This window comes from Solanum stenotomum, chromosome 5 (assembly GCF_019186545.1).
Source record: "Solanum stenotomum isolate F172 chromosome 5, ASM1918654v1, whole genome shotgun sequence".
Classification (NCBI taxonomy): domain Eukaryota; kingdom Viridiplantae; phylum Streptophyta; class Magnoliopsida; order Solanales; family Solanaceae; genus Solanum; species Solanum stenotomum.
In genome coordinates, this window is record NC_064286.1 from 49909763 (window position 1) to 49929226 (window position 19464).

The window sequence follows — 19464 nt, forward strand, 5'->3', positions numbered from 1 at the left end:
GATTTCAATCAAATTAGACAACCTAAACAAGTTAATGTTGTATTCAATTGGTATCCAACAGATATCCCACTTGAAAATGAAAAAAACAAAATGTAACTGATATTTCAACCAAATTAGACAATCTAAAACAAGTTAATGTTTTATCCAATTTATATACACTTGGTATCCAACTTGAAATTTTAGAACAAAGACAAAAAATAAAAATGTATAAAATTAGTATCCAACAGGTATAAATCCGGAAAGAATAAATCTGGTTGTAAAACAATGCATATTATATATTGTTGTCAGAAATTGTGGCAAAAGAAATATACATCACCCAAAAATCAAAACATGTAATGAAAAGTCTAAACTGCAATAATTAATACAAGTTCTATATTTTCCTCTCTCTTCAATTTATATTCCGTATTCAAGTGTGATTTTTTTTTATCATATTTAAGCTAAAACTTAAGAAATCCTCATTAAAGATTTTATGATCTCATATTATCTATCTATATCAACAAATTTCAGAATTGAATATACTTATTTCATCAACAAAACAATATTTTAGATATAGAAAAACACACCAAAAACAAGTTCAAAACTTAAGTAAAACATTTTTTTTTCTCAAGAAATCAAGTTTTAGATTAATTAAAATAAAAAATGAAATCAAAATTTCAAAATATAGAATTCTTAATTCTAAAAAAATCAGATTAAAAAAAACAATATCAAAATTTAAAATTAAAAAAAGTAAGAAAAGCGAAAAAAATAGATTAAAGAGATAGAAAATTACATGTTAAAATATACGGTGATAAATTTATTTTTTTTAAAAAATTAAAGGCCCCAATAGTCATTAATAAATAAAAGTTATTTGAATAAGTTAAAAAATCTCTTAAAAGGTGTAATAGATAATTACAAATTGATTCTCTCTCATTAATATTATTTCTCTCACCTATTAATTATATAAAAGGAACTGCAATTAATATAATTAAATAATTGATAATATAAAAATATAAAAAGATTAATCATTTAATAAAGTAAATTTTAATTGATTTTTAAATAAAGTTAAATTTAATTGATATGTTATAACCCGTAATTAAACTGTTATAAGTAAGAATTTTTTAAGAATAGGTTTAAAACTCGTAATATTGTCTCTTAAATGTGTATATCGTGTGATTTTTCCTTTATATATATATATATATATAATTATTTTCTTGCTGTTAATTTTTAACAGGGTTGCGGAATAAATACTAAATTAAGCAGTGAAGATTCTATAATTCTTTAAGATAGATAGAGCATTTTGATATTCAAAATATTCTTGAGCTCTATAACTTTTCATTTCTCTTATAGAGAATAACAAAGTTTCATATGGATGACTAGCATGTTCATATACTAATTCCATTTCTTTGATTGCCTTATTCATGTGGAATAAAGCTCTTTTATGCTTCCAAGCTCTTGTTCTTATTCTATGCAAAGGCTATTGTATATTCTTCATTATGTAATGAACAAAATAAAATTAATGAAATGACCCAAAAAGTTCTTAAAAATGTGCTTCGGAAGTTACCGGAAACTTGTTTAGCTATATAAAAAAAAAAATCGTTTCGTTTTTCGAAAATCCGACTTCATATTCTTGTTTAGGGGGTCAAATTGAGTGGGAAATGGGTCTAACCCAAATTTTAGAGCAACCGTATCAAAATCCGAAATTTCCAAGTGAAGCCTTTTTCGAGGGTCTACTTTGGAGGGTCATATCTCCTAGCACAAAAATAATTGGATGGCCCATAACATATACATGGAAAGCCCTTTGAGTTAGCTACCTAACACACTTCGTTTCACCTCATTCGGAGTTCGGACGAAGAAGTTATGCCCATTTTCATAAAATCTGTCCGGCAGGAAATGCAAATTTCCAGTGACCAAAATTACTGTTCACCCGCCTCATTTTTTTTCTAAAGTGTTGGACCATTTTTCCAAAGGGCATATGTTATTTCCTATATACCATTAGTTCAATTCCCATCTCTAAAACATTTCCCAAAATACCTCTCCCATACTTAGACACATTTTCTCTCAAGATTCTCTCAAGAACCCTAATCCAAAACCTTCCTCAAGATTAAAGAGACTCTTGCTCCAAGTTCCAAGCTTCCATTGAAGACACTCTCAAAACCTTCATAAGAACTCAAGGTATGTGGTGTTGAACTCATGGATCCTTCCACCCATAGTGCCTAGACTCTATTCTACTCACTAATTCATTGTTTAAGTTAAGATTCATAAATTAGTCTTGTTCTTTGTAGTAATTTCCTGCACATTGAATTTTAAACATGAAAAGTGATTGTTTTGAGCATGTTGTGACTCTAGAACTTGAATCTAAATTTGGAATGGATGTGGAGATTTTCATATGGTATTGTGGGTGTTAAAAAGGGTGTTGTTGTAGGTTGTTCATTGGTTTGGCTGCATAATTACTACCATATTTTCCATGCTCTTTGATTCCACTACATGCCTTCAAGGTGTTTGACAAAATGTCCAACCATGGAGAATTGATGAATCGATGCTTTAAAGCTTGAGTTATGAGATGTATGGCAATCCAGAGATGTGTTGATGACAAACTAAGCTTGTGTATATGTTCATTCCATATGTGAGATTGCATTAGAGCCTAATGGGAATTTCCTATATAAAGTGTTGCATGACCATGCCCGGTCCGGGGGAAAAGAACCGGACAACCATGTGAGAGGTTTATATCTCACCACCTAGGATGCTTGGGGTGTGACCAACATCAACCATGTGAGAGGTTTATATCTCACCACCTAGGATGCTTGGGGTGTGACCAACATCAACCATGTGAGGGGTTTATACCTTGCCACCAGGGTGTCCGGGTGTGAACGGCATCCCCCATCCTAAGTTGGGGTTATAGATTGGTTGGATCATGCATACACATATGATATCTACTATTAGTATAGATTTACTTAAACATGTTTTGACTTCACTTTGATCATGCATCCTCATATTGTTATTCATAATGCCTATGAAACTATTTCTTGTATTTCGATTGTGTCCTTGTCTATTGTTGTGTTGCACCCCGCATACTTAGTACATTCCAAGTACTAACGCATATTTTGCCTACATGATGTCACCATGTAGGGACCGGAGCTACTCTTGATCCTTCTCTCCATTCACGTGGCTAGTACGGTGCTTATCCGAGTTTGTTGGTGAGTCCTCAATGATTCGAGGGCTATGTTATGTTTCCTACTCCTATGTTTTGAGACTTTAGCTTGCAATTGTATTTTGACTATGAGGGGAGCCGGTAGTATGTCATGGCCCCCGTCCTATCTATGTATGTAGAGGTGTGCGTTGGACAAGTATTTTGTAAATGAGCTTGACTCTTGTTCTATGATGTCATTTTGAAATGGTTTGCCCTTAGTCCCTATTTCCCGTTAATTAATGTCGAATGTACTTCCACGACCGATGAAGTGTGATGACAAGTTTGAGAGGCTTGTTTGGGGTCCCTTCGGGTTCCTCATTCGCCATGTCACGTCTAGGCCCTAGGCTTGGGTCGTGACAATTAAGAATAAGATATGCAAATAGCATGCTTGAGATATTTTATTTTAATTCCCTATAGGTACTAAGTATTTTCCTTTAATGTATAATAAGTAAAGTACGTGCTATATAGTGTATATGTAAAACTTATGATATGAATAAAAAGTTTGCGTGTATACCTTCCTTCTCTTTCTTTGATGAATAGTCCTATCACTTTCTCGGAAGCTCTCCTTTCAGGCCATGAACAGTTTTTCACCCTAACGACCTCAGTCTTTGGTTACTTCAACACTGTTCCTCCCTAAGGCTGAAGATCGCAACCTTCACTTAAGACTATTTATGAAATTATAAGAAGAGAGGTATAAAAACCAACTGTTTATTTCATATAATAATTTTTACATTCACACTCTACACACTCATACTATACTTACAACATAAAAAGAAAATACTTTTCCCTGACGGGAGAAGTACTACTCACTCACACTCTTTCATACTTGAAGGTACCTAACATTTTTCTAAGATGGTTATTCTCTCAGAAAACTTAGTCTGCCTCTATCGTATGAAGTTCCACTCCTTTTATAGATATAAGGAGGGACTTATTTACAAAAGAAATTATTTTAGGGACATTCCTAAAATTTTACATATTTCTCTTCTAATCCTTAGCTTTATTGATGGTGCCAGAAGATTCCTTGTGATAACGGACGATGCTCCATTGTCTTCTTTTTGAATTGGCCGACATGATGTGACCTTTCTTTTGTCTTTGAGGAAAAGAAAAGGATTCCTTTTCTTTAATGCTTCATAACGTAAGTGCTTACGTCATCTTCTTTGTCTTCTTCTTAGACGTGATCATGATCTAACATCATGCATGCTAGTTTCCAAGTTTCTTCAGTGGCTCCAATCTTATGAAGCTCAATGTCGAGCATTCTTTCTTTGAGTTCTTTGGACTTAGTTTTACCTTTAGTAATCAAGACCCAATTACTATCTTGATCGAGGACTTTACAATCTTCTTTGTAAAATCTGTTTAGAATTGCGTATAGGGCTTTTATTCCCAATGCTCTTCTTGTTTGTATCCATTTTTTATTAAGGTGTGAAAGTTTTTTATTAACTCCTGTTGCCTTAACATTAAAATCTTTGATTTTCTCTATTGAAATATAATTAAGGGTAGGGTAGTATGCTTGCAAATCTTGGCATTCCATTGATATCCTGTAGAATCTGCAATAAACTCCATTGCCTTGAGCAAAGTTTTTAATTGCTTCAAACAATTTTGATGGTAGTTGGGATAGTTCCTTTAGATCTGGTTTCGTATATACGCGATCTAAGTACCCAAATTCAAATAATTGAGCTGTAAAGCCCGGTATTCCGTTAGGAAAGATTGATATTCTAGGAAACAAACTTGTTGTTCCCAAAACACCGTATGTTTCTCCGCTTTCTTCTGGGAGATTATAGATGTATCTGGTGAAAGCAAGATACTCTTCTTCTTTAGGGTGCTGCTTGCCAACCTGAAAGGAAGAAAACACTTTTGTTCCTGAAGGAACTGGGTTAGTTTTGCTTTCTGGTTTCCCAGATCTAATTTTGCTTTCTGGTTTCCCAGATATAATTTTTTCAGCTTTCGCTGAGGATGAGCTTGCTTCGTTTGAAGTAGCTTCAATTGCTCGGCTTTTTTCTGCATCTTTTGATGCTGAATTTGGCATATCTGTGCTTACCTTCGAGATGTTTTTGGCACTAGGTGCTAGTGGGACATCTCCTGCCACTTTGTTGGGATTAATATTCCCGTTCGGATTTGAATTCCGTGGACGTGTGTCCAGATGTTCACATAAGAGTAAAAATTCTCTCATGTTTTCAGCTTGATGAGTACTAAGTTGATTTAATTCAGATTGTAACATCCGAGATTGTTCAGATAGCTTTGATAACTCATCTCTTAATTTGAAAAGCCTTTGGCTTTTTTCATCAATGGATTCATCCACTTTCTTCATACCTTCATATATCCTATTAACTAGGATTTTCGTTTGATTGTCCATATTGGACGTTTCTTGAAATGAAATCTGCAAGAAAATTGTCATTTCCTTTAATATATTCTACTGAAAATGAATAAAAAGATAATAAAACCTGCCATCTGTGCAATCTTTTGTATTGTGGTTCAGAGGGTAGCTTATTAAATATTAGACCTGCAACTTGAGTATTATCAGTTCTAATAACAAATTGTTTTGGTAGAAGAAAAGCTGAAAATTTTCTGATTCCTCTAACAATGGCTAATAATTCTTTTTCATTTGTGGAATATCTTGTTTCTGTATCATTAAAAGTACCACTTGTGTACCTGCAAATTTCATTTAAATCAGTTTGCAATAATGCTCCCCAATGATAATCAGATGCATCAGTTTGTAAGACTAGATTGTCGCTATCTTCAGGCAATCTAAGTTTTGGTAACTTTGCACATTCTTCTTTTAGACTTTTAATACACTGTGTGTGTTCTTCAGTCCATCCAAGTCTATTGGATTTTCTTATTAATTTTTGTAGTATATTCCGCTTTTTTGCTAAGTCCGGAATAAATTCTCCTGCATAATTTGAACAACCTAGGAATTTTTGGATTTCTTGTTTTGTTGTTAATTTATCAGGAAATTCTACTACCTTTTTAGATATATGTGATTGGAGTTCTATTCCATTTTTTTAAATAATCATTCCTAAGAATTCTATTTCATTTTTATTAATGTCAGCCTTTTTCTGACTTAAAACAATTCCGTTTTTTAAACAAATTTCTGAAAATTCTTTCAAATGTTTTAAATGTTCTTCATATGTTTTTGAACATATTAGAATGTCATCTATATAGACAATTAAAAATTCCTTTTCTGAAAATATTTTATCCATTTTTCGTTGGAATATTTGTGGTGCATTTTTTAGCCCAAAAGGCATAACTAACCACTCATAATGTCCATTAGGAGTGCTGAAGGCAGTTAACTGTATTGAGTCTTCTGCTAGCTTTATTTGCCAAAATCCGTTTTTGCAGTCAAATTTTGAAAAATAAGTTTTTCCTTTTGCAAGGTTAATCAAATTATTTTTATTTGGGATAAAATATCCATCAAATAAACAATTTTTGTTTAGCTCTTTATAGTTTATTACCATTCGAGCTTTTCCCCTTTTTATTTCAGCATGGTTTCTTACCATAAATGCTGGGCTACTGTGAGGACTTTTACTCATTCTTATTAATCTTAAGTTGAGTAATTCTTTAATTTGAATTTTGAATTCAATTTTATCATCTTCATTATAGAGCATAGGTCTTACTCTAATGATTACGCTAGGATCTTTTAGAGTTAGAATTGCTCTTTCTTGATTTTTTTTCCCATTTTTCTAATGGAATTTCTCCATAAGATTTTTGTAAATTTTCTTTAATCTTTTCTAGATTAAGACACCTACAAGTGATTTTTCTTAGATTGTCTAAGTATTTTCTTTTAAAATTTCCATTATCTTTTTCAAGATTATAGGGATTTTGTTTTCTTGGGACTTTGATGAAATATCCACAAGGAGTTTTTAGGCTTATCATATACAAGGTTTGATGATAATCCTGAAACTGTTGTAAAAAATCATTCCCTAATAATAAATCTGTTTCCAGTTTATCATAAGCAAATAATTTATTTATAGAAACAATTTTTGATCCTAAAATTATTTCTACCTTTTCTTTAGATTTCGTAAGTTTTTCTTTATCTCCTGTGATTCCTATCATAGAGGTATTATTTTTATTTATGTCCCAATCTTTTATTAAAAAAGATTTAGCTAGACTTGCTTCAGATCCATTGTCTATTTGACAACATGTTGTTAATTTTGTATCATAGAATGTTATTTCTATGAAAATAGATACTTTGAAAATTGTTTCTTTTGGCATTTATTTCTTTGGTATGAAACAAGTTTCGCCTTTGTATAGCATTTCGATTCCATTTTTTCCAATGCTATAATCCTCTAATTTATTTAGGAATAAATTTCCTAGAATTAATTCTTGATCACTTTCGTGATTAGTAATATAACATGGAACTGTTATTCTTATGGTATCTAGTTGTATAGGTAAATCTACTATATTTTTACAACTAAAATTATTACCTTCAAAGGTTTTGTAGGTATAATGTTCTCCTTCGTAAATCGGTATTCCATCTATTAGGACACCTTTTACATGATTGGCTGTTGCGCCGGTTTGTATCAAGATCTCTTGACTTTTCCATTCGGTACCATTGAATATTCTTCCTATTATTTTTGTTATATTTGGAGTTTCAATTTTTAAAGAGTATCTATTAGATAATACTTTTCCTAATTGAATTTCTTTCATATTCTATTGAAAGTCTAGGGTTACTAGTGCTTCCAATTTCTTGTGTTTTTCCAAATCGAATTTCATATTCGTCGGGAATATGGGCTTGTTGAATTTCTGCCTCAACAATCCTTGCAATTCCTGCACATTCTTGATCTATTTCGATCATTCCTTTATTTTTATACACCTTTCCATAGTTTGAATTTGTAACTGTGTATAATGCCTGGTAATATATACTCATTATATGATTACCTGGTTTGAATAGATCATTTCTTTTGATCTGAAAGTGCAAACTTAATGCATTATTAAAATCTGCATCTTTTAGTGATATACAATACTTTGGATAGTATGTAAATAGGAGTTTTGTATAGGCTAGGTTTCCCTCTACTATACCAAGATTTCCTTCTCTTGCATTTATAAACCTCTCATCGGATAGATTTATTACTATCGGGCAATTGATTCCTTCTTTAAAAGTCGATTTGACTAATATTTGGATTCCTCCTAAATGAACATAATTCATTTTCTTTCTTTTTCTTTCGGGAATTTCCCTAAGAATTTGGTCTATCATTGGTTTTGTTAACAGGTTTAATTTATGTTTTCCTGTTGTTTGGGTAATTTCTATTACTTTTTCAATTTCTTGATATTCATGATAAGAAATTTTATCTCTTGCAAACATTCTTTGCATCCTGCTTAGTAGATTGTCTTCTACTTTAAGATTTAATTTTAATCCTTGAATTTTTCTAAAGGTTTCTCCATCAAAGGTTGCTTTTAAAGCATATCCTCGATGATCTTCTTCTGTTTCTAATATTTGAACAGAATTTTCTTTTTCTTGGATTTCTTTATTCATTCAGATTCTTCTTCTAAACTGGTTGAATATTCTTCATAGACTTCATCAAAGAAATCTTCACTTTCTATAGATTTTATTGATTCCAAATCAGAATCAATTTCTGTTCTATCAATTTTTGAGATTTTCACTCTTCTTTTGTTACATTCGTAACTCTTATGGCCTTCTTCGCCACAATTGTAACACTTGCATTTGTTTGTTGGTTTTGTTTTTGAAAATTCTTTTTTCTTTTTATAGTATTTTTTTCTAGGTATATACTTCTGTTTAGAGAAGTTTTTTCTTTTTATTAAACCTTTTTTGAGTTGTTTTCTTTTCTTATAAGGTCTATCATCACATCCCCATTGGGTAGATGCTTTTGTATCCTTACAATATATCTGTGTGTTTATTCTTTTGGCTTTTCTTTATATGTTATGGGACATACATAGTTGACCAAGTCTGTTTTTTAAGAAGTTTATTCTTTGACCAAGGGTATCTCCCTTTTTATTTTCTTTTTCATATTCTTTTCTGAAGTATTTTGCCCAAAAACCTGATAGTTTTTTATAATATTTTTCAAGATAAGGTAACATTTCCTTACCGCTATCAAAAAGTTTATAGTAATATTCTTCAAATTCACAAGTGTATTCTTGAATATAACTCATTTTACAAATTTGTAATTTTTCTAATTGCTCTTTTGCAATAGTTCTAATCATTTCTTTGTTTTGTTTTATATTTCTTTGTCCACCAAAGAATTCATTTGCAATGTATTGCTTTAAATTGGTTATACCTTCTTGAACTGAATTTTTTAGTCCTTCTAAGGTATCATTTTTAATTATTTTTTCTGCATCTTCAGTTAGTCCTGAAAACCAGTCATTTACTTTTCCAATAAAAGTATTTATCATGATGATATATTTTTCTTCATCTGTATAATTTCCTTTTCCTAATAGGAAGTAAAGGAGCATGTTTTGAGACCATAGGTCTAAACTATCTTCTGGATCTCTTTTGCATTCGAGATCTAAGAATTGAGCTCCGATATCTCTTGTTGGGAGTCTATTCGGCATAAATTTTACTCTATCACTATTATGAAAGTGCTTTGAATAATCGTTTTCTTTTTTTGCTTTATTTGCAAAATTTTTATCATCATTTTCAGGTTCTTGCCATTCATTTTTCATTGAAGTTGATGCTTCAAATTTTCCTTGGGGTCCACCTGTTTCCCCTTTATTCATAAATACTTTTAGTTCTGAAAGACTTAGATCTTCCATTGAATAAACTAATTCATCCAGTTCATTCATTCTTGTCTTCTTCTGTCTTTTTTGATTCAGAATTAGAAAGACATTCTTGATTTGTTTCTAGATCATATAGATCTTTTTCTTTTAGTTTTTGTTTTTCAAGAAATTTATGGATTAAAATTTCATCCATGCTTCCTTTTTTATAAGTATTTCCACTAGCTACCTTTTTAGATAGTAGTTCTTTAATATATTTTTAACTAACATTTTTGTCAAAATTTTCTGTTTTTTCAATTATGTTTGTTATTCTTCCTGGAAGATTTTCTTTAATATAGGATATTTCTATCTCTATCATTTTTAACCGTAAGGTTAATTGTTTATTACTTTCTATGAGATCTTTAAGTAATTCAGCGATCTCTTTGGTACTCATATTTATTCTGAAAAGTAATAATCAGAAGTATCCATCATATCAATTTCATTATGAAAACTATATGAATTATACATTAATTCTTGTCTTTCTTCCTCTTTTTTATTTCTAAGAGTGATTATGGAGACGATTTTTCTTTTTAGATCTTCGTCTAAATTTTTTATTACCTGTAGTATAGCTACTAAGGTTTCTTGTTCTATGAACCAAAATGGTTTTATGGTTTTATCCATATTTTATTTAGCAACTAGGCTTTGATACCATTATTTTCTTTTGAAGTTATACGGACTTTCTAAAAAAAAATGCCACGTGGAGCGTGTCACGAGATATATCGCTCTCGGACTTCTTACGGTAAGGCCAATGCACCAGCCAGCCAGTGTGGTGGCGAACACGCTGTGCTCTAAGCTAAGCTATTTACCTTGTAGACGGAGGAGATATAGAAAGTGTGCCGTGCTTGATTCATAAGATTCTTAAATCAATAGCACCAGTATATTATTTTACTTAGCCTACCTCTCCCATGACTTTCCGTACCAACCAACCCGGATCTGCCTTCGCAAGTCTCTCTGCATTTTGGGAGCAGAGATATTTTATTTCATTTTATTTTTTATTTTTTGATTGAATCACAAGAAAAAATAGTGATGTTTTCACACAGAAAAAGTAGNTTTATATTCCGTATTCAAGTGTGATTTTTTTTATCATATTTAAGCTAAAACTTAAAAAATCCTTATTAAAGATTTTATGATCTCATATTATCTATATATATCAACAAATTTCAGAATTAAATATACTTATTTCACCAACAAAATAATATTTTAGATATAGAAAAACACAACAAAAACAAGTTCAAAACTTAAGTAAAACGTTTTTTTTTCTCAAGAAATCAAGTTTTAGATTAATTAAAATAAAAAATGAAATCAAAATTTCAAAATATAGAATTCTTAATTCTAAAAAAATCAGATTAAAAAATATAATATCAAAATTTAAAATAAAAAAAAAGCAAGAAAAGCAAAAAAAATAGATTAAAGAGAGAGAAAATTACATGTTAAAATATACGGTGATAAATTTATTTTTTTAAAAAAATTAAAGGCCCCAATAGTCATCAATAAATAAAAGTTATTTGAATAAGTTAAAAAATCCCTTAAAAGGTGTAATAGATAATTACAAATTGATTCTCTCTCATTAATATTATTTCTCTCACCTATTAATTATATAAAAGGAACTGCAATCAATATAATTAAATAATTGATAATTTAAAAATATAAAAAGATTAATCATTTAATAAAGTAAATTTTAATTGATTTTTAAATAAAGTTAAATTTAATTGATATGTTATAACCCGTAATTAAACTGTTATAAGTAAGAATTTTTTAAGANCCATGACTTTCCGTACCAACCAACCCGGATCTGCCTTCGCAAGTCTCTCTGCATTTTGGGAGCAGAGATATTTTATTTCATTTTATTTTTTATTTTTTGATTGAATCACAAGAAAAAATAGTGATGTTTTCACACAGAAAAAGTAGAAAGTTTTAGTATTTCAATTAGAATTTATTTTTCAACATGCATTTTTCCACTGAGTTGATTAAGTGGGAATGAAGATGGAAAAATCATGTTTTATAACACAATTTTTTCATAAATTCGCCGTAGAAATAGCATTTGTTTCTAGTAGTGGATATTCTCTTTGACAGGTTAATAGTAAAAGGGAAAGTTACTCATTTGGCTAGTTGGCCAAAACAATTACATTTGCTAGTTAAATATACAAAATATATACATAATATATATATATATATTATGTATATTACATATTAATAAATAAGAATATAAATATATTAACAGACCATTATTTTGGTGGACGGTTATTTATTTCTTCCTGCTTAATTTCTTTATTTCTCAGCAATCCCTATCCCCAATCCATCCACATCATTTGGTACTATAGTTGAAATGGTGTTATAGTTATGATCCATCCCCTTGTATATTCACGTGTGATATACATATGATGTACAACGATATACATATGGTATACAATGTAGCTATGACACATTGCACTCAAAGTTGTGAACAAGGAAAAATGCAGAGGAATTTTCTTATTTCCTTTCAACTCGTCAGAATACACTGATATTACTACTATTTCAGTAGCATACTAAAAATTACAACTTATAGAACAACAAATATACATGTACTAAGCCATTGCTTCGCGATCATCTGTATTGTTGCAATCAGCCACAGATATAGTTGCCTTACAGTGAACATTCTTGTACGAATAATTCCTCGCAACAATGACATAAACACACAAATTCACTGCTGTCATGATCGATAACAGCCAGTAGAAATAGTCGAGACGACTACTATTCAGATCCTTCCCAAACCAACTCTTGCCATTTTTTTCTGTTATATGATCCACAATTGTTATCAATAGGCTGCTAACAAAATTTGCAGCTCCAATTACACTAAGGTAAAATGCAATGCCTAAACTTCTCATTGAATCAGGCACTTGATCATAGAAGTATTCTTGTAATCCAACTAAGGTAAATCCATCTCCTATTCCAATTATAAGGAATTGTGGTGCTAGCCAAAACACACTCATTGTACTCGAGCCTTCGAGTGGATTCTTGTGAACAAGATTCAGTCTTTTCCTTTCGACTAAAGCTGCAACGATCATAGTAGAAACAGAGAAGATCATTCCAAAACCAATCCTTTGGAGGATACTAATCCCTCTCTCGTTTCCTGTTGCCCGTCTTAAGACAGGCACGAGGATTTTGTCGTAGATAGTGATGGATATTATCATGCCAATAGCAGCTAACGCGAATATTGATGCAGGGGGGATTTCAAAATTGTGAACTATCTTCCTGTCTAGAGTCACGCCTTGTTTGATGAAAAATGTCGTGGTTTGTGCCACACAAATACCAAATGGTATAGTTGTTAGCCAAATAGGAATCATGTTGATAACTAATTTCAATTCTTCCACTTTGGTTACAGTTGCAAGTCTCCATGGATTCTGTTGCTGTACTACTGAATCTTGTGTGCCATCAACAATTGCAGCTTTATCAAGGAACCTATAAAAAAGAAAAATCACAAATTAAATTTGTTACATTATTACTTTACTCTGTCTGTTTCAATTTGTTTGTCTTAACTTTCCACTAACATATTGGTACATGCCACGTATCACCAGACAAACAAATTGAAACACAGAGAGAGTGTATTATGTATGAATCTTACTTGAGCTTTTCGGTGTGACATAAAAGCCTCCTTTGGCTAGTGTCGGATTTGGGAATTTCATATAAATGAGAAGGATTGGCAGGAAAAAGAAGATTTTTTTTTCTTATTGCAGCTACAAACACTTGTAACATTGGTGTTAAGGGACTTCCAGTTGCCTTTCTATAACGATAGAACGGTCTACCTGCAACGAAAATGATTATACTAGAAGCCATTACTAGTGTAAGGATCAAATCCGCCATAGCCCAGCTAACACAGTCTTGTACATAAACAATCAGAGTAGCACCAAGTAGTAGTCCACAACAGAGTCCAAAATTCCACCAGTTGAAAAATGACATTTTCTTCTTTCTTTCTTGAGGATAGTCATCATCAAATTGATCAGCTCCGAAGCTCTCAAGAGAAGGCTTGTGACCTCCAGTACCAATTGAGATTAGGTAGATCGCGAGGAAGAAAATCACCTCGTGGACATTTCTAGGTTCATGACATAGGTCAGTGTCGCAAGGTTTCAAACTCGGGATCACTCTAGACATTGTCAAGAGAATCAAGCCCTGCAAGAAAATCATTTGGTTGTTTTCTCAATTCAAGCCTATACTAGTTATGAACTTCGTCACTAATCTGTTGCTAAATAGCATATAGATAACAACAATTTTACTGTTTAGCTATAAAATTTGTTTGTCGATAATTTTGTTACCAGCAAATAGACAATGGACGAGGCAAGAACTGTGGAGAATCTTCCCAAGAATGCATCAGCAAGAAATCCTCCAAGCAATGGCATCAAAGTGGTGACACCAGACCAGTAATTGACACTTTTTGCAGCTGTTTTGAGGTCTTGATGGATGACTTTTGTTAAGTAAATAATCAAACTTGTGGCTAATCCAAAGTAACTTAGCCTCTCACTGAATTCAATTACTGTTATACAAAGGTGAAAATTCATCAGTGTCTCTGATTTTCATAACCAAGAAAGAAACACGTTAACAACAATAACATTTCCAATGTAATCCCACCAGTGAGGTCTAGGAAGAGTTGGATGTACGCAAACTTTACCTTACTGGGGTAGAGAGGTAGTTTCTGATAGACTCTTGCTCAAAGAAGGATCGAAAGGAAAATAATGACAACAAAATAGCAAAGGAAAGGAATATGTTAATAAAACGAAAAGCTAATCTCCTCTAAAGAAAAAATCTTGTGTCAAGTTACTAAAAGAGTTATATACAAAGTCAAAATTATTTTATATGTGCATATAGTACATGTTGAATTTCATTGACTTCTCCGTATGTTTTAAATATAGTTAGTTGAAATTCTAATTCCGCTACTGACAACAAGTGGAGTCCAGTAGTGGAACTTAGTACTTGGAATACAGTTTTTATGATTCATATTATGACCAAAAAAGTTTATATTCCAACCAAGTGATAAGAAAGTTTGTTGTTTAGCAGTGCTCTTAAAAGGCAAACCAAAAACTGTTTAGTGTATGCTTTATTATTAACAATATTCTGTTCAAATGCGGCTGGTTCTATTTTAATTGTCGTTTTAACTCATTTCATGTTTGTTAAAAAAATAATAAATATAGATTATAGTTTACTAATTTATTGATTGTTTCCTCTTAAATACAATGCATTCTTAACTTTTTTCTTGAATTTCTAAAGTGAGTTATTTTGGGACAATTCGTTTAAGCTAAAGTGACAGTTAAAATAGATCAGGAACTACTTAATCATGTACTCCCTCCGTCCACAATTGTTTGGCAGGTATACTACAAATAGATGTCCAAAATTAATTGTCAATTTAAACAATCAAGAAATAATTAATCGATTTTTTTCCAATTTTGCCCTTAATGATAGTGTAGTTCAATTGAAAAGTTATGTGGACTTTTGGTATTCTTGATATTGTAGGATTATATTAGTCAAATTACACCTTGTATTAAATTTTCCTTCAGGAATGTGCATGACCTTACCCTGACAAATAATTGTGGACAGAGGGAGTAACTAGTAAGTCATGTTATTACTTTTCTTAGTGATGTTTGTAGTAAGCAACTTATCTTATTAGGTTTCTGGTTTTAGAACTTGACCCATATGAGTTGGGTCCATAAAAATCAAAGGAAATAAGATAAAGATATATATGACACACTTTCGGTAACATTATACAAATAGTGCTTTTGAGGACCCTCAACGATGTTGTCGTTTATGTGCTGCTTTTTTTTTCTTTTTTTCCACTTCAAATGTTTGTTTTAGACTAAAGTTTTCAAATTAATTGATCTTGGATAGCAAGAACATGACAGATAGGTGAAACAATTGACAAACAATGGACATTATTGCTAATACAATCTCAAAAGTTTAAACAGACAATAACATATTCTCTCAACTAATGTTGGTAACTCGTAACATCCGATACGTACGTTCAGGACTGAATACGTGGACACCATAATATAGAAACCTATATTACATTAGTGGATAAATCAAAAATATGAATGAGTCTGATTTTGATGTTATGTGGAAAAAACAAATCTTGAACTTAACTGAACGTGAGGGATTAAAAATAATAGTGATGGGATACGGAAATAGTGATGGGATTAAAAAAAATTATGTTGTTTGGTTGTCATGTTTGTGATAACTTATCTCACCATTTATATCATAGTGATGGGTAGGGGTGTACAAAACCGAACCAAACCGCAAATCGAGTCAACCCGAAAAAAAAACCAGACTAGTGATTTGGTTTGACTTGATTTGGTATTAAAAAAAAACCCGACTAAATTTGGGTTGGTTTGGTTTTAACTAAAAAAAACCAATCCGAGACCAAACCAACCCGACATTATATATGTAATTTTAAAATTTTATTTTATACATAAAAATATTTACTTTGATATAATTTTAAAATAACTTAAACCAAAATCAAATTAATATTAATGCAAAAAGGAAATCAATTCAACACTAAGAATGACAATAATATTGAATATTTGTTCTAGAGTTACGTTTTACATTGGTTTAGACAATTAAAATACATAATCTAATTTTAATTTTCCTTAAATATTTAGTAATGTAACTAATACTTATTAAACTTATTTTAGCATGATTTAGTACTTTTAAATTATGATCATTTTCATTATAACTTTGCAATATTTATTTTATATGATGATTTCATTATTATTTTTTATTGAATATTTTTGTGTCATCAGTACTAATATCATATTTTGTGTTATTTTTTTAAAAAACACCTTAGATAATTGTATTTTGGTTGGACTAAAGAAATATTTGAAGCACAAGTTAATTATATGTTTGTATGCAAATTTTACTGAAAAAATCCGAGGTTTATTAGTTTGGTTTGATTTATAAATTTAAAAATTCGACACAATGATTTGGTTTGGTATTTGAAAAACCCGAACCAACCTGAGGTTGAAAAACCCACTCGAAAAAATCCGAATTTTATTAATTTGGTTTGATTTATAAATTTAAAAATTTTACACAAATGATTTGGTTTGATATTTGAAAAACCCGAACCAACCCGGTCATGTACACCCCTAGTGATGGGATAAGTTATCCCAGGATAGTTAACCCAGGAGAACTTATCCTGGGATAACTTGTTTCCAACCAAACAACCCCTAAAAATTATCTCATGAACAAAAATTGTCCAAGGCCGTATCAAAAAACAACAAACTAAAACATTCTTATTGACTAGATAACATAAGCTAAAAGACTACACCAATACTAGTAGCGAAGACAGAATTTTTATCAAGATTCAATATGACATATATATAGTGTATGATTTACGAAAAAACATCCCCTTCTGCCCCTCTAACTCCGCCACGGACTAAAATTATGCATGGTTATAAATTACTTACCAATAATGAAGAGAGAGGCTTTCCATACACCAGTTGAACCCCTGAGAGGAACTCTTCCTTTATGATCCAAAGAAGAATCATTAACCCATTTTTGCTCATCAATTTCTACTAATTCTTCTCTTCTCTTTATTTTATCCATATTTTTTTTGGATATAAAAAACACCAAAGAAGATATATATATATATATATAACAATAAGTACTGAAGTGTGTGAGATAACAAATTGGTGTGTTAGCTTTGGTTTGCTCACCTTATATAGAAAGAGGAATATGATCCCTGTTGACTGATATTGACTAATTAAAGTTTAATTATTGAGATTATGAAATTAATTACTAATTTATTTATTTATTAAATTTTATTGTCAATGACTGACAGAGGAAGAACATACAATCTATTCCACTAAATTAAAGTTGTCCTTTTGTCCCTAAAAATGTATATGAGGAATAACATTAATTTACGGTCCTAAATTTTTTTATTTTGTGTCTCGTATAACTGACATAATTGATGAAATAAAAAGACGTCTACACAAGTTGTGTGATGAGGCACAAAATGTTAAAAACAAATTATGGTCCAACCAAATTCATGATAGTAGATATTGAATTAAGAGCTCTATTATAATTTTGATCATGCTATTTTCAACAGGCTTAAATTTGTATTTGTGACTTCGTATTTTATTAGAGTATACACTTTTTATAAAATAAAAATGTTGTACTCGAAATTTGAGATTTGGCTTTGTATGTTAGGTGTTACGAGAAATAGTATAATTAGGAAAGAGTGCAATATTGGTATGCTTAATCTAGTTTCATATATCGAGAAATATTCTCCTCTAATTTCTAGTTATAACTTTAGTTTAAATTTTATATTTATATTAAGTAATGGTCATTAAATATTAAAGAACATTTAGTAGGCATATGTCCATAAATTTCAAATATTATCATTTTATTTAGAATTTATGAATTTAAAGTTCTAACATGGAGTTATACACTTATACTTATTGCAAATGAGATAAGAGAGCATATTATTTGGATTCATGAAAATAGAGTTAAAAGGTTGGTTATAAGCTGTTTTTTAAATTTGATATCTAACTTGAGCTAAATTTTGAAATTTTCATGACGAACCATTAAATTTTAAATAAAGCAAAACATTATTCTAAAAAAAGGGTAAAGTATTCATTACCCCCTGAATTTAAAGTTTTTTATTCGGTGTACACCTAAACTATATTTCGTTTTAATTACCCCTCCGAACTTGTTTATTCCTCCATCATGTACACCTTTTTTGTCCACCTGCTCCTATTGTGATTACACGCGCATGACAGCTGGCAAAAGTGGTGATGTGGATTTCCACCTGGATAAATAATAGCCACCTAGATAAATTAATATGGCAAAAAATAAATATCAAACATTCATTGCTTAAAAGTTATTTTTGAATAAGGGTTGATTTCGCGGAACTCCTTCTGGATTTGGATTTTTCTAGACGTGAAGTTGATCGATTAAATTTCAAATTTGTCTGAAATTCTTACCAAGTAAGTGGTAATCTTTGTTTCCTTTACTTTTCATTTTCATTTTACCCTATTTTTCGTTTAAAATATGCCAAATATTAAAGAAAAGTGAAGATTTTACGTTTTTTTTACCGTTGTAGCTTTATGATGTGGCAAAAAATCACTTCCTCACGCGCTTAGTAGAGTGTGTTGTCAATTTCTACGCTAGGTGGACAATAAAGGTGTACGCGATGGAGGAATAAACAAGTTCGGGGATAATTAAAACGGAATATAGTTTAGGCGTACATCGAATAAAAAGCTTCAAGTTCAGGGAGGTAATGAATACTTTAGCCTATCTTTTTATGATCGAACGTATTGTCCTATTCATTAGATACTAACACTTAATATTCCTTATTAGTTATTGGCATAATACATAAACATGACATTTAACTTAGGGCCCATTTGGCCATGTGATATGGAATCATGAGATGAAATTGAAGTTTTGTTTGGACATGCGATATGAAATTTTTGTGTTGTATATTTTCTCATAAACATAAAAATTTCATAAGTTGTAAAACTATTAAAATAACCCCAATTGTTTATTCAATCTTATCAAATAAACAAAAATTCATAAAATCGCATAATAAATTATTATAAAGTTATTTATTCTCCACTTAAGTAATTGTTTCATCTAAC

At 30.8% G+C, this 19464-nt stretch overlaps 1 protein-coding gene across 1 annotated transcript; it reads right to left on the reverse strand.

The window, feature by feature from the left end:
• Window positions 1-12305: 12305 nt before the first annotated feature.
• On the reverse strand, window positions 12306-17497 carry LOC125864391 (protein NRT1/ PTR FAMILY 5.6-like). Its single transcript, XM_049544368.1, has 4 exons — window positions 17293-17497; window positions 14158-14375; window positions 13470-14014; window positions 12306-13306 (listed from the first exon to the last, which is right to left on the reverse strand). Exons 1-4 carry the CDS (start codon window positions 17429-17431, stop codon window positions 12433-12435), a joined length of 1776 nt encoding a protein of 591 aa, XP_049400325.1. The 5' UTR covers window positions 17432-17497; the 3' UTR covers window positions 12306-12432.
• Between the last annotated feature and the right edge of the window lie 1967 nt (window positions 17498-19464).

What these genes read in the sequence shown, in the direction of transcription:
- LOC125864391 (XM_049544368.1), bottom strand. Translation starts at nt 17,431, where the DNA reads ATGGATAAAATAAAGAGAAGAGAAGAATTAGTAGAAATTGATGAGCAA. An exon ending in CGTCCATTGTCTATTTGCTG is followed by an intron (nt 14,015 to 14,157) that starts GTAACAAAATTA and finishes ATTTTCTTGCAG; the next exon opens with GGCTTGATTCTCTTGACAAT. An exon ending in TGTCACACCGAAAAGCTCAA is followed by an intron (nt 13,307 to 13,469) that starts GTAAGATTCATA and finishes TCTTTTTTATAG; the next exon opens with GTTCCTTGATAAAGCTGCAA.